The sequence below is a fragment of the Enoplosus armatus genome, chromosome 22 (genome assembly GCF_043641665.1).
Source record: "Enoplosus armatus isolate fEnoArm2 chromosome 22, fEnoArm2.hap1, whole genome shotgun sequence".
NCBI classification, from domain to species: Eukaryota; Metazoa; Chordata; class Actinopteri; order Centrarchiformes; family Enoplosidae; genus Enoplosus; species Enoplosus armatus.
Window position 1 is genome coordinate 1,402,274 of NC_092201.1, and position 15,502 is coordinate 1,417,775.

The following is a 15,502-nucleotide window of genomic DNA, read 5'->3' on the forward strand; positions in this document are numbered from 1 at the left end:
TTCATCATCCTCCTATATCACAACTTTTGTGAGAATCTTGCAGTAAGTGATCCGTCAACAGTGCCCAATCACAGAGCATCCCCCAGTTACATCATCAAGGACAAACAACCATCGTTGGCTGAACTGTTGAGTATGACCTTGGTTACACCATTCTTCATTTTCGGTGACCCATTGAAAAGTCAGTCACAAGGCTTTATTTAAAAAGTACAGTTTTTGGTGATTCAGCAGCAGCAGATACTGTATCATCATTACTTCAGTTACATTTACAACAAACAAACAAACATGAAGAAGTTATCACATGAAAACAGAAGACTTTGTGCTAGAAAAGATTTGATACCTTTAAAGTCCAGTCAGTAATCCTGAGCACTTCTATTTACTGTTGAGTGTTGGAGCCACAGCTGAAGTGTGTTCAGCTGCAGTTCCTCTAATGGTCAACAGATGACATCCAAGCAAATGCCGACTGTATTGAAATGAGTGGGAAAACCCCAAACTTTTCTCTAGAAATAGAAAGTCAGCACATTTTATCCACAACTGGTTCGGCTCTTGGTGGCTAATTGCACTTCCTCTAATGTGCTTTGAGTTATTCTTCCTTTAAGAAAACATTAAGGCATCAAAAAGGCATTTTCCTTGAATGGCAGGTGTTTCAGCCTATCACGCTCAGCCATGGTTGTTGCTTGCTCTTACCATCTTTTAGCTTAAAAGTTAGGCAGTGTTATGTTACTGTGTGAGTGGTTCTCATTTCTTTTCAAAGCTCTGTGATTTGGAGTTTGAGTTTTTGATGTCTTCGCTGTTGTTTGTTCCTTCCTTGTCGTCGTCCTCCGTCCCTGACATACCCTGGAAGTCGTGGTCGTACTCAGGGTCAGGGAGCTGCAGAGTGTCGGTAGGTGGACCGGGTGATCGACGGGATTGGAATCGAGCCAGGCCTCGTCTCCGCCTTCCCAGAGCCTTGGGACTCGGCAAGCTGCGGATTGAGCCCTTCGACGTCTGCCTTGAGAACTGGAGGGAAAACTGGCGCCCCCGAGGCCGGGTTGGTGGGTGATTCTGGAAGTTTTGTGTCGTCCAGCGGAATGCCTTGGGTCCCAGCTGAGTGGGGGAATAACAGACGGAGCCGGTCCTGGAAGTACAAAGAAAGAGTTAGACCACAAGGGGAATTTAAAGAATAGGGTTACAAATTTTAGGATATCACCAAAGCTAAGACCACGTGTGGTTGTTAGTCATTTTGGTAAGCCTATTGTCAGTGTAATGGTTTCATTATGGACAGAGTTTGGCCAACAAGGAATGGAAAGTCGAGAATTACGACAGTTTGAGAAGAAAACCAATGAATTACCTTGGGGTGTCCAAGCCTGGTGCCTCCTCAGTGGGGGAAGGATCCAGTCCATTCTGAGGTTTTTCCACTTCAGAAGAATCCATGTTGTGACAGATGTCACCGGACAACGGCGGGCTGACAACAAGCCGAGGGAAAACAGCAGAGGGCGAGCTGTCAGGGGAAGGAGGGTTGCTGCTGACCTCCCTTAAGGTGGACAGTGTGTCCATGGCAGAGGGGGGCATGACCAAAGAGGAGGGGGGCATGACCAACGAGGAGGGTGGACCCATGTCCTCTGGACCTGGATGGATCCTGGATGGATTGATGGAAGATGGAATGGGTGTCAGAAAGATCAATAGTTAATACAATCAGACACAGACAGTACTAACCGCTGAGCCACCTTGCTGCCCAACAACATACCAGCTGTAATTGAAATCAGCCGATACAGGTACTTTTAGAACTTTAAATGGAGCAATACTGTACCTGAAGTCTGGGAAGAAGCTTCCTGTTGCATCACTGCTGTGTCGTTTGAAGGTGGGTCGAGGATGTCGGAGGTCAGGAGGCTCCTGAACGCTCAGCAGCCGACGGACTCGACCCAGGACCTGCAATCATAAACAAATATGACTGTAGAAAAAATATATATATTCTGTAAACATGCAGTCTATATACTCTCCTCCTCTGGAAGGCTGTCTTCTTCCATTCAGGAAGAAAGAACAAAGAACTACAGAAGCAGGAACTCAGAGAGCACATTACCTCCCCTAAAGTATTCATTCCTTCCTTGGTTCATGGCCAAATGAATTTCCATTATATTTCACTTATTATATTTCCTGCTTACTGACTAACAAACAACCATAAGGGGCTAAAAACGTCTTTGACAGAGGTAATAAAAAATGTTGTATTACCGACTCTTGGCGCCAAGCCAAAACAGAGTCCTGTTGCCGTGGATGACTGTCGCTAACATCAGCATCATCAAACTGCAGGATGTCGGACAGTCTGGAAGAGACATTGGACAAAGGTTTTTCATTTTGCTGACGGAGTTACTCTAAACTCAACTAATTCTCCAACAGTCTAGAATACTACGACGTTCCTGAACCCTGGCTTGAGATAAACTGATAAACTGTTTGGGCTGAATATATTAGTATGATGTAGCTACCTAGCTAGCTGGTACAACCAAAGAGGGTTACATCAACAAATCAGCCTGCTCAGTGTGTAATATGTAAAATATGTGTGCATGTTGACCCCATGTCCGTGGTGGAGCCGAGGAATGAAGGGATGCAGTAGTCGGCAGCAGCCAGCGTGTAGGGCGGCCGCGCCTCGCTGTCGTTCCAGTACATGTCTTTGGTCATGTGAGGCAGGTTCATATGCATCTCATCTACGGCCAGCAGAGACACCTGGAGGGACAGGTAAACAGGACGTGACGACAATGACAGGATCTCAGTGTGGTGACTGGAAGATATATTAAGGCGCAGTACTGATGGACTCTCAGGGGGGTTCCTTTCTGTCAGTGCACATGGGTCTCTACAACTGGACCAGACGGTAAAACCTGAATATGTCAGGGGTTTTGAGCCTCTGTCTGAGCGCTGTGATTGGCTGCTGACCTGAAGGTTCCTGTCGATGATCCAGTTAGCTTCAAAGTCGTCATCATCCTCTCCAAACGGGTTGATCAGCTGCTCCGCTACCTAACAACAAGACACAAATCATATGTGGAATTCAGTCACAGTAGAGACATGACGTCACGCACTAGTTGGATATTTGCATATTTAGCTGCAGCCTTTTCATCCTGCTTCCATATATACATTTCCATATTACATTCATGTTTCTCAGAGGATCAACCATTTTTAGTTTAATGACCCCAGCGCCTTTCTTCTAGCGCTACACACAGGACAAACTTTAAATCTTTAGTCCCACTGCTTGTGAGGCTCTTTTCTGCCACTCTGGGTCACGTCCACCAAAGTAAGTTATTAATAACTTTATATGGTGTGTTATTAATATAACAAGACAAGGTTAGGAGAAGAAAAACAGGTCAGCCACACATCTGCTTATGTCTCAGTCAGGAGGATTTTCAAATGTGCTTGTTAACTTCTTTTGCTTCAAGCATCAAAAATCAGCTCCTGCACAGTGTCAACAATTATGGTAGATATTTTGAATAGCTACGTTTCAGTCAAGCAAACTTCATCAGTCTTCAGAGCTGAGAGCCACAGACAGGAAGTCAGACATATTGAGAGATGGACTAACACATGGTTGGTTTCAGTGACACTAAGAAAAACATGAAATATCTGCAGCCTTATCCTGTTAGGAAAGGTCATCTGCACCTTCAGCCAGCCGGAGTAGAAGAAGAACTGCAGCAGGGTGAAGACGGGGACGTAGAGGTCAAGGTCGTGGCCTTGGTACTTCTGGGCGGGGTCGAGGAACTGACGACCAATCAGACAAGCAAAGAAAAAGGTATAGACGGCAAGAGTGACGACCTGTAGAGAGAGAGAGAGAGACTACACTGTTTACCCCTCTCTCTCTGTTGGGGAGATTCAGAGCACTGATTGGGTTACAGTAATGATGGAAGATGGTTACTGATGTCATTAGATGAGCTACATCCTTTTTATACATGTAATGGTGACAGATATAAGACAGGGAGTAGAGAGACAGGCCTGTGTATAAACCAGCGGGATGCCGACCCAGTCGTAGCCAAAAAGAGTCGCACACCAAGTCCTGAACAGGTTCATCTCCTGAAGACAGACACAGAGACACTGATTTAACAGGGTTGCCAGTTTGGCAGAAATCGACAAACCCAAATTTCTGTAACTCAACAGGCTGGAAGAACAGTCCCACCCACCCTTTTGGGAGTAAGCTGGGTCTCACATTACCAACATGCGGTCACAGACTAACAGGGATTTAGATTCTCAAGTGGTTTCGCTTTCTCTTTGGCAGACATTTGTAATCTAATGGGACACTTCATTTTTATTTTGTCCAGATGGACGCTTAAGGCCCAAAGCACCTCTAGTCAGCCCAGTTATGCCCCTTTGGTCGGCCCAGGTGCACCCCAAGTGCCCTTTAGTTGACGCAAATCATTTTTATGGTGATCTCAATTTCCCTTAAAGTCACAGTGAAACAGAAGTTAGTGCATCTTTACCGTCTGTATTGGGACATCCCCAGTAGTATCTGTATGACAGGTGGCTATTATTGATAACCTAGGACTGTTCTGCTGTTTTCTTAGTGAGGGAAGTCCTTCCACTACCAATGTTTTGCTAGCAGCTCTGCTGTTCTTTTTTATTTTATTGTTCATTTAATGAGAAAGTAATCTGATTTTGATGTTGTACAAATTATTCAGATGATCTGTTTTTGTTAACAGAGATATGTTAACTGGTATGCTTTTGTCAACTAGCATTAACCAGTCAAGTTTCATTTCTGTTTTTGGAAGCTACACTATGTTAGCTAGGATAATTCTACAAGCTAGTTCACTTTTGGTAACAACTGTAGCCATAAATGCTACCAAAGTCTTAGTGCTTCTCTTCAGTGGCTTATTTTGACAAATATTTAATGTTTTAAATAATCTTTTTAAAACTTAACTTGTTTGCTAACACAGTGTTGTTAGCTTCTTGTGTTAGTTCCCATCAAATATGAGCTACCTAGCATTGGAAACACTTTTAAAAACACGCTACGTTCATGTTTCCTGCAACATTCCTGCATATCTCAAAATGTTTTGTTTTGTCCTTCATGTTGGCGCGTGTTTCCCACCCTCTAAATATCTATACATTCATATGTATGTCACATTGAGAATGTTCTGCAGGTTGATGTTGTCTTGGATGCGTCCTTCCTGTCGAGCTTTAGACGCCAAGTTGGAGAACCAGACAACAGGAATCCAGTACTTCAGATGAGGAGAACGGATGTTCTCGAACACCTTCCTCTCCTCTGGAGTCATAAAACCTACAGGTGGGGCAGGCAGATTATTCAAAACCACATCATCTTATCTATATATATATATGAATGCTGTAGAGTTGTAGCTTAGAAGCAGTTTTGTAGTTTATATAAAGCTCATCGTTGATACCATTTATGCCTGTGTGGAATGTTTTTTGCTATTCATTAAGATGTAAATGATCTTTAAAAGTGACTGAACAGTGATCTAACCTTTCTTTTCTTTTATAAATCTGGTAATAACCTGAAATATAATGGTGACTGAAAATGGAAAACTCGAGGACATAATGAGCACACAGTGTACATGATGAAGGCCTTGAGGAATGTTAAGAGTAATAAGTGTACCAGTACGTCAGCTGTTTGTTGCTAAATCAAACATGATGCAAATTATCATAGTATCTACAAAACAAAAGATTTTTGAGAATTGAAGTAGAAAATGTGCAGACTCACTTTTTCATATCTATCGTATAATCAATGTATAACTGAGATGTGTGTTAAGTTTAATCACAAGAAAATATGAAGCACTAATGAGCAGAAAGGAAATAGAGTCGAGCACATGAACATGAAAACGGTCACTCTGCCCTGAACAGGTCGGGGGGGGGGGGCGGTTTCGGTAGATAGGGAGAGCTCATAGTGTGTTTATTACAGACAGTGTGGTGGGAGACCTGCACCCATCTGGCCCTGGTGAGGGGTTTCTGCCACACCTGCAGCAGTTCTATATATATTGAGCCTGCTGGGATTGGGGGCGGTGATCTCGACCAAAACGTAGTAGAATTTATCTTCTTGGGGAATGACTAAGAATCTTGTTGTGCTAAAATTCCCAAATCTAAGGGCTCTGGCTTTAACTCCTAACAAAGCATGAAGGACCAGAAACACAGATCATCGCCATCAGCTCTGCTCTCCTGCAGCTCTCAGAGTCCTGCTCTAATTGGCCGATAACGAGCCAATCCCTGAGGTCATATCAGACGATTACAGGAAGACGAACAGCCGGGAAGGAGCTGAACTCCATCTGACTTTTATCATTTATAGTTCCGTTACATGTACACACAAAAACATATATAAATACTGGATGATTGTACACATACTGCATATAATATCATTTTCAAGCCAACACAAAACTGTCCACACACCCAAACACTCAGACTCTCACCTGCCTCGACCACGTGCTCCATGGTCGGGAAGCGTTTGCAGACGGCGGTGCTGACAGAGCGGAAGATGAGGAGCGATGTCAAGTTAACGTAACGTACTAGCGTCCGGCGCAGCAGGCGGCCATATTCATCTTTACCCTGAACACAGCTGGAGGAGGCAGAGGAGACATAAATCACATGACACAAAACCCACCTGAACTACCTACCAAATCTGAGTGTTTGGGAACACTCGAAATTCCTACGTACCTGAACTTACCACCATCTGTCTTTGTTTAGTGTCCCTAAAACCTGAGTGATCACCTGCATTTAAAAGCCTCCCTTAAAAACGTCATGCCAGAGGTGGAAGAAGTACTCAGGTCAAATTATACTTCTCTAAAACAAGTACATAAGTATTACTAGCAAAATGTACTTTAAGTATCAAAAGTAAAAGTACTAACTATGCAAAATGGCCCCTTTCAGAGTGTTAAACTATGGAGCCTTCAAGGTCCCTAAAGATTTTATGTGCAACAAGATTTTAAAAAAAGAAGATCGTTCAAGTACGAACTCATCGGATGGTCGCCCCCTGCTGGAAAAACCAGGTCACTGCTGGTATCAGGTGGTAAAAACAACATGGGTGCACAATAATAAAGTATGAATAAAGTTTGAATGTACCTGGAGATGAGGAACATCAGTCTGTCCGGCCAGGGAAGATTAACAAACTGATTCCACCATCGATTCACCACTAAAGTCACATAAAAACCTAAAACACAAACACACACAGATAAACAGCGTAAACATTTATTTTCACTAAATAAATTTTAATTCATATAAATAAAAACTTCATTAGCAGCTTCACCCCTGAAACTCCAGACTGACATTTCTTGTCTTTCAGATATTTAAGATTTTTTTGTGTTTTTAGTGGATGTTTAAGGTCATCTACATTTTGGGAAATCCACTTTTTAAATATGAAGACTAGAACCAGGGGAAAAGTTAGCATGCTAAATATGAAGACCAGGGCCAGGGGATGGTTATCTTAGCTTAGCATAAAGACTAGAACCAGGGGAAAAGTTAGCATGCTAAATATGAAGACCAGGGCCAGGGGATGGTTATCTTAGCTTTGCATAAAGACTAGAACCAGGGGTAAAGTTAGCATGCTAAATATGAAGACTAGGCCGAGGGGACGGCTAGCTTAGCTTTGCATAAAGACTAGAACCAGGGGTAAAGCTAGCATGCCAAATGTACCAAAAAATGCAGCTACCAGCTACTCTAAATCTCACAAATATACCACGTTAAGCTTTCGAGGTGCTGCTAGGTGGATGTGTTATCTGAGTTTAGCATGTTTAGCATAAGATTAGTGTAGCTTTAAAATGTTGAGAGTATGTTTAGTCTCTGTTTAGCATGTGTTTAGTGTGTGTTGAGCATAGCCAAATTAATTTACTTACTACGGACAAGCAACTTGAACAGTAACAGGCCTGTATTTATATATATTATACCACATGGACATTAGTTGTCTTTTTATGTTGAGGAAACTTTGGACGAAGGAAAGACAGGGTTGTTTGAAGGTTGACAAAAACACACTGAGTGAATACATGAAGATACTGTGTGTACTCTGACTGTGAATCAGGGTGGAGATCAGATACACAAACACTCATCCTGCTTTTAGCCTTCCTCTGCTCTTTAATGATCTGTTTCCATTAGCAGCCTGCTAATGAGGCAGCCAAACACCCTGTCTGTCTGTCTAACTGTCTGTCTGTCAGGCTCTCTCCTCAGGCAGGAACCAGAGTTGTAGCTATAGTTTCGTTTTTTAGTCAGCTTCTATTTTATGGACTTTAATGGACTTTCAGTTTAGCTGTTAGTGTTCAACAGCGCTGGAAGAAGTACTCAAATAAAAGTAAAGCAATATCACAGTGTAGAAATACTCTGTTATAAGTAAAAGTCCTGCATTCAAAATCTTACTGACGTAAAAGTACTTAAGAATTAGCATCATAATATACTTAAAGTACCAAAAATGGCCTCATTCAGAATAATATATATTATATCTAGAACTCTAAAGTGATGCATTAATGTGTTCATCACTAATGTTGCAACTACTTTATATACTGCTGTGCAGATTAATCCAAAAGAATACATCATAATTTATTACTTGATTTATGTTTTTTATTAATAATCTGAATCTGTAAAGTAACTAATGTTGTCAAATAAATGTATTGAAGTAAAAAGTACAATATTGGCCTCCAAAATGTGGTGGAGTAGAAATATTAAGTAGTATAAAATGGAAATATTCAAGTAAAGTACCTCAAAATTGCACTAGCACTTGCGTGAATGTACTTCACTACCACTGGTCTTCAAGTTTACAACAGTCCACCATATAGTATCCAAACACTCAGTCCGTCAGTGTGGTTGAGTATTAAGTCCAGCTCTCAGAGGACTAATATTAGCCCGGCTCCTCCTGTGATTATTAATAATAACACACATCGACTGTGCCGTATGATCCCCTGTGAATCTGAGTCTGTAAATCATTATGACTCCACCAAAAGAAAGATAACAAGACGGGTGGTGATCATATTATCTTTCAACGGGCTACTATAATTATTATTATGTAACGTTTCAGTTGTACAGAATCTGGAGATTATCTGTTGGGATTTGGTTCGTAAACTGGAGTCAAACTCAATTTCATGTTTTGTCTTCTGTAAATGAAACGTCAGAGCAGACAGGTGAGGATGTGGTTATGGTTAGGCAACTAAAACACATACGTTTGAGTAAAAAGACAGTAAACAGTGAGACGTACCCAGAACGAAGGTGACGGGGATCTGCTCTGCGTATTTATCACAGTACATGGAAAGTTTCTCGAACAATCTCTTCTGTTGGTCGGAGAGGACGAGTCTGCAGCACAGAGGACACAGACGTCACAACAAATAACTGACGGCAAACCAAACAACTGCAAAACGCCCCAATTACGGTTCCTCTCAAGCCAAGCAGCTCCTTTAAATCGATGCTGCTCCAGGAAAACTCTGACTGTATTGAAGTGAATGGGAAAATACCCAATTTATTAAGTAATATTTGTTCGACAATAAGTTTAAATCTGAATAGTTACTTTGCTCCAAGTGGTGATTTTTAGAGTCATTGTTCTTTCAAAAAGAGGAAGAGCTTAAAGGAGGATGTGCTTTGGTGCTTGGTTGCCTTCAGTGAGATGATGATAATTCAGTAATCTGGATTATTGTCTTTCTGTTGGACTTCCTGCACACGTTACCACCAACATTTCGATCATAGACCTTCATCAGACATTCCTGTGGTGACCACATATCTTATAAATACTGGATTTTGTTCTAGTATAACAAAGTTAAAAGAGTTACACATTTTAAAGGTGATTTCAGTATTTTAAGAAATATCTGAACATATTCATATTGAGAAAATGTGTGACTTCCATAGCCTGTCTGTGACCCACTGGTTCCTACCGAGGACATGAATCTTTAAAAACACCTCACAAATATATAGTTTCATGTTTAAAAAGGCTCAGTCATTCCCTCAAACAGCCGCTCGCTGTAGTTTTTATCAAACAAACAGGAGGAAGTAGTGCATTTGTTGGGGACTATTTTCAGCGGCGGATGAATCCACATGTGGTGCTCTAGTGAGTATTTGTGGCAGCAGGACTGATAGTCCAGATAAACTACAGTGTGTGTGTTCATGGTGATGAAAGAAGATGTCACCCAGTGACACAGTGAGGCTCACTGATGTGTTTTAATAGGTTTTTTTATGGCACAGAGGAAGAGGATATATCAGGCTGATACATTCACTGTTGAGTTTAAGTTTAAGCTATAAAAGTATAAATTACAACCACACACACACACACCCAGTGACTAATAATACACTCAAACATACCATCATTGTGTGTGTGTGTGTGTGTGTGTGTGACCTGTACACGACGCTGAGCACGGTGTAGAGCAGAGCGAACAGGATGAACTCTCGGTACAGCAGCTTGTAGATGCTTCCCCTCCAACGCAGCAGCAGCCGGTGGAAACTGAAGAAGGTGGCGTTCGCTACTTTGCTGGAATAAGTGACGGTCATCCTGAGACAACCTGACAGGCAGACAGACAGGCAGACAGACAGACAGAAGTCTCTATTTACTCTGCTTACATTATGACTGTTGTTATGAATCTAAATCTAAAGTATTTTACTCACAGAAAAACTCACAGACGTCTTTGTTTTTTCCTCAGCAGTCCATCAGGCTTCTTCTTCCCTGATTTGTTTTTCCAAATGCCGCCCCTCCATCTCTCTCTCTCTCTCTCTCTCTCTCTCTGATGCTCTCTCACTCCCTCTTTCTCTCACCATGATGTCCAGTTGCCCAGCAATGCCAGGCAGCACACACACACACACACACACACACACACACACACAGGCTCAGCGTTGCATTGATGATCTGGCGAGGCTAAATGTAGTCATGTTTCAGCTGTGTGTGTGTGTGTGTGTGTGTGTGTGTTGGCATAGATAGCAGTGGAGGTAAACATGTATAAACAGAAACGCTGTCATGATGTCATACCAGTAAGTGTCAGTAATGACCGACCAATCACAGACGCAGAGATTAAATCTGCTACCTGAATCATTTTAGCATCAATAATTTGATTTATTTTACAATCAAGTAGAAATGTGTTGACTTTGAGAGTTAGAGGTTTTCCATTCACTTCAACATAGTCAAAGTTTGGTTGAGCAGCATCTAGTGGTTATTAGAGGAACTGCAGCTTGAGATGCTGCAACACTGGCTAATAATTTGATATTTTAGGGAATAATCTCGTTCTTTTTCTTCTCATGTCCGTATTTAGAGTAACTGTTATGAGATCATTATCTATTGGGGGCGAGTGTTTGATTTTAAGTGGAGTGTACCTTTAAAAGTCAGCCGTGATGGCTGCTATTATTTTTGTACAGCAGAAATAAAGCAGAGTGAGACGTCTTCGTTTCCTTGTGCTGTGTGACTTCTGCGCAGACGCAGTGATTCCCTCTTAATGGTGTCTTTCCATGAGGAGGACACCTTTTATAAATGTGGCTCTCCCGTCACTCAGCACTGCTCTGCGGTCGGTTTGGTTTCTTCTCTCGGCTCCGCCTTTGTGCAGTGAGCTGCTCTCAGACCGCTGCCGGTGCTCCGCCCCAGAGGGACTGTTTCGCGGTAAAATCAAGCACTGACACTCAGACTGACAGCAGCAGAAACCCCCAAAACAGGTAAAATAGGAACGTTTAGTCCGCACAAGCTTAGTTTTTATTCTTGTGTGACGCAGTTTGGGCTGCTAGTTAGCCGTCCGCCATGTTTAATTCACGGTGTAGAAGCTGGAGTTAGCTGCTAGCTAGGTGGCAGACAAGCAGGCTAATGTTAGCTTTAATGTGATGCTGTAGTAGAGTTAGCTGCTAGTGATGGAGCTAGCTAACATTGTGGCACATTCACTGTTGCATGTAAATGTTTCTGCCAACGCCACGACTCTTAAGTGTAAACCTAAGATAACCAGTGGTGGAAGAACTACTCAGATTTTTACTTTAGTAAAAACAGCAACGCTACAATGAAAAAATACTAGTAAAAGTCCTGCAGTCGAAGTACAAAAGTATTAGCATAAAAAGTTACTTAAGTGCTAAAAGTTAAATGTAGCAGAAAATGGAAATGCTCAAGTAAAGTACAAGTACCTCAAAATTGCACTGTAGTACAGTACTTAAATAAATGTACTTAGTTACTTTTCACCACTAATACTGTGAATCTTAAATAAAATATTAAGGGATTTAATAAACTTCTGAGTGAAATTTCAGACATAAAGTGTTTATAGGTCCCCAATTATATAATACAGGTCATGTGCAAACATTGAAAAATGATAAAGGTGTTTTTATTATAATGTATGTTATACCAATACGGTCATATATTTGTATCATATATTTTATATTACAATTTAGTACATTATGTTGCATTATTAAGTTATTATATATTAATTATATATATATTAAATTATATTTTTTATCCTTTAACTGGCTATTTTAAAATTTTCCTAATTTTTCTACCCTGACCTTTAATTCACCTGTTTCTCATTTGACTTCCTAAGCAGATATACCAATTGATAGATAAATTGATTGATTGATTGATCCTTTTAAACGCCTGTCTGACTACCGGTTCTCTCTCTGTTCTGCACATGCTCAGTAGAGTCATGCCGTCCAACGTGGAGATCAAAGCCAAAGTGAGCGACCTGACACAGTTCGCAGAGAAGGCCGCCCAGCTCAGCCAATCAGAGGGCACGATCATCAGACAGCAGGACACGTTCTTCAACTGCAGCCAAGGACGACTGAAGCTACGAGACTTCATGGTACATGCAGTACACTGTGTGTGTGTGTGTGTGTGTGTGTGACTGTACTGTATGGAGAGTCAATGGGACTCCACCATCAGCACCAGAGACTGAACTTTGGGCTCCACCTGGTGGCCACTGGGAGCATAACACCAACTAACTGTAGGTTCTTTAAAAGGTGGAATGGGCTAAAAACTTAAATATGTGAAAACAACAGTTTGTGTTGTAATTAGTGACAACACACAGGTGTGTAAACAGGTTTGACTTCAGACAATCAATAGTGATCAGTCAAAAATGAAACAGAAAATAATACATATATAATATAAAGATAAAAATACAATAAGAATAAATGAATAAAAACCTAATAACAAAAACAAAAAAAAGAATAAAGATAAAAAATTAAATAGAAAGAAAATTTTGAAAATAAATTAAATATAAAAATAAAAAAGTAATACAAAATCTCAATTGAGTGCAATAAAACAACAAAGAAATGTTGCCTGAATATATCACATCTTGTACCCAGCTTTAAAACTGACTGTTGTTTGTTTGTTTGTTTGTTAGAACGAGTCGGGTCAGCTGATCTTCTACGAGCGTCCGGACACCGATGGACCCAAACTGTCCCGTTACTCCATCAGTCCAACCAACGACCCGCCCAGCCTGCGGGTAAAACAGCAGCCTGTGTGTGTTTCTGTAGTTATATACTGATGTTTATTCAGGTTAATAACTGTGTGTGTGTGTGTGTGTGTGTGTGTGTGTGTGTGTGTGTGTGTTCAGGCCGTGCTGTCAGACGCTCTCGGGGTTAAAGGTGAAGTGCGGAAGGAGCGACGACTGTTTATGATTGGTCAGACCAGAGTTCACCTGGACACAGTGGAGGGACTGGGAAACTACATGGAGCTGGAGGTCAACACACTCACACTTACACACACACACTCACACACACACACACACACACACACACACACACACACACACACACACCAGTCAATAGAAAGAGAATCTTTAATAATCCTTTTAGTCCTTCATAAAGCAAAAATCAAACCAAACGTTCTCTGGTTTCCGCTTCTAAAATGTGAGGATTTGCTGCTTTTCTTTATTTTATATCATTACAGATTGAATATATATTATATATTATAATGTATTTTTGAGTTTAAGACAGTTGTTCAGACAAAACATTTTGAAAAAACTTATAGACCAAATAATCAAAAATGAATAAATCAGCATCTAACCTTCAGAGATTGACAGGATACAGTGTTTTTATAAGGTTTAATAGTATAACATGTAATATATATCAAGCACACAATGTAACACATTAACCAAAGGAAGAAAGTCATGTTAATAATATGTGTCATGTTAATGTTTTCTCCTAATTATTACTTCACTGTATCTTAAGATCCGACCCAGCAACTCGTAATTGTAATATCCGAGTCATGCAATTATGAGAAATGATCTCCTAATCATGAAATATGATGCCATCATTATCAGAAACTGTATCCCATAATTGTGAGAAATTGAAAACACCGGGCCGTGATGACGTGATGTCTAATTTTTTAAAGAAATACCCATGTAATCTGGGGAATATTACACCTCTTATTACATGAAAGGAGGGATGGCATCTTTAACTCGAGCGCTACAAGGACGCCCCGACACCACCCGATTGACTCTGCTTATTCCTGTCTGTGTTATCTGGAGGTGTCTGGAGCTACTGGGATTGATAATGACGTCACCTCTACAGATGGGTGTAAAGTTGACGCTGACTCTGTTCAACATGTTATTGTAGTTGTTGCAGTGTTTAAAAATCTTGTCTTGACGGCGTGTTGAGATTTTCCCAGTAAAGCACAGAGAGGAGCAGGTTACTGAACTGGAAGTCAGTTGAGTCCTGAAAGACAAACGGGAGCGAGTAAATGTGTGATGAACAAAATCGATCCAGAGTGCAGGAAATGTAAACTCATCGGATCAATAACCTGTTTGTTTGTTTGTGCAGGTGGTGATGCGTCCAGAGCAGACGGTTGAAGAGGGACAGCGGGTGAGTTTGAACCGTTTAGATCTGTGCTCAATGTTAGCATGTTAAAATTCTGTCTTTATTCATGTTAACTTGCTAACATTAGCATGTAACTTTACCTCAACTGAGGTTAATAAATGACACAAAATGTATAAAACTATTAGTATAACTCTGGTGTGTATGCGTCTTGGGTCAACTTTCATGTTTTAAATAGTTTGATTTGATCTGTTGTGTGTTTTTTAAGGTGGCTGAGGATCTGATGGAGAAACTGGGTGTTTCCAAGGAGAGTCTGGTGACTGGAGCGTACATGGACCTGTTACTGAAGGGACGCAAAGAGACATAAAACAAACGCACATCTGGAGCATCTTATTTGGAACATAAAACATTGAAAATACCAAAATAACTAAACTCTTCAGTATCTTAAAACCAGTGAGTATTTAGACATGTTACAGTAATGAAAATACAGCATAATCTGTAGTAATTACACTGTGATCAGAGTATAATAGATTAATGATAAATCTGTTAACTTTGTATTTAGTTTCTGTGAAATATCTCATTAAGAGTCCAAACTGTATGTTTGAATATGTAACATTTTCTAAATAAATGAACTCTGTGTTCAAACAGCTGTTTTACGTGTGAGTGGATTCAAACAGCTGACAGTCCACAAAGTTAGCTGAAATAATTTCTCTTTACCACTGAGGCAATATTTGTGAACCTAGACAACTAAAGTTCTACAGATTTTAGTGACTTGGCACCGATTTAAACAGACTGGAAAGTGACTTGTGGTTTGGTCTTGGCCCCTAAAGCTGCATTAACCATTTTGGCCACTAGGGGCAGAAAACGTCTCATCCAGCAGACA

The 15,502-nt window shown here is 40.9% G+C and overlaps 2 protein-coding genes across 3 annotated transcripts; one reads left to right on the plus strand and one right to left on the minus strand.

Moving 5' to 3' along the window:
- Nucleotides 1-735: 735 nt before the first annotated feature.
- On the minus strand, nt 736-10,401 carry LOC139305045 (bestrophin-3-like). The gene is made up of 13 exons (XM_070928985.1): nt 10,250-10,401; nt 9,125-9,219; nt 7,009-7,096; nt 6,360-6,505; nt 5,067-5,221; nt 3,946-4,023; nt 3,616-3,768; nt 2,902-2,982; nt 2,543-2,694; nt 2,206-2,296; nt 1,787-1,905; nt 1,328-1,615; nt 736-1,114 (listed from the first exon to the last, which is right to left on the minus strand). The coding sequence occupies exons 1-13, from the start codon at nt 10,399-10,401 to the stop codon at nt 736-738; spliced, it is 1,977 nt and encodes a 658-aa protein (XP_070785086.1).
- Nucleotides 10,402-11,343: 942 nt separating this feature from the next.
- LOC139305309 (adenylate cyclase CyaB-like) lies at nt 11,344-15,163 on the plus strand. 2 transcript variants are annotated; one of them, XM_070929273.1, is made up of 6 exons: nt 11,344-11,547; nt 12,506-12,665; nt 13,206-13,307; nt 13,419-13,544; nt 14,626-14,667; nt 14,888-15,163. In XM_070929273.1, the coding sequence occupies exons 1-6, from the start codon at nt 11,369-11,371 to the stop codon at nt 14,984-14,986; spliced, it is 708 nt and encodes a 235-aa protein (XP_070785374.1). In that variant the 5' UTR covers nt 11,344-11,368; the 3' UTR covers nt 14,987-15,163. The 2 variants fall into 2 exon arrangements, with proteins under 2 accessions (XP_070785374.1, XP_070785373.1); XM_070929272.1 differs by having other exon boundaries at nt 12,503-12,665; nt 14,888-15,161.
- The last annotated feature ends 339 nt before the right edge of the window (nt 15,164-15,502 follow it).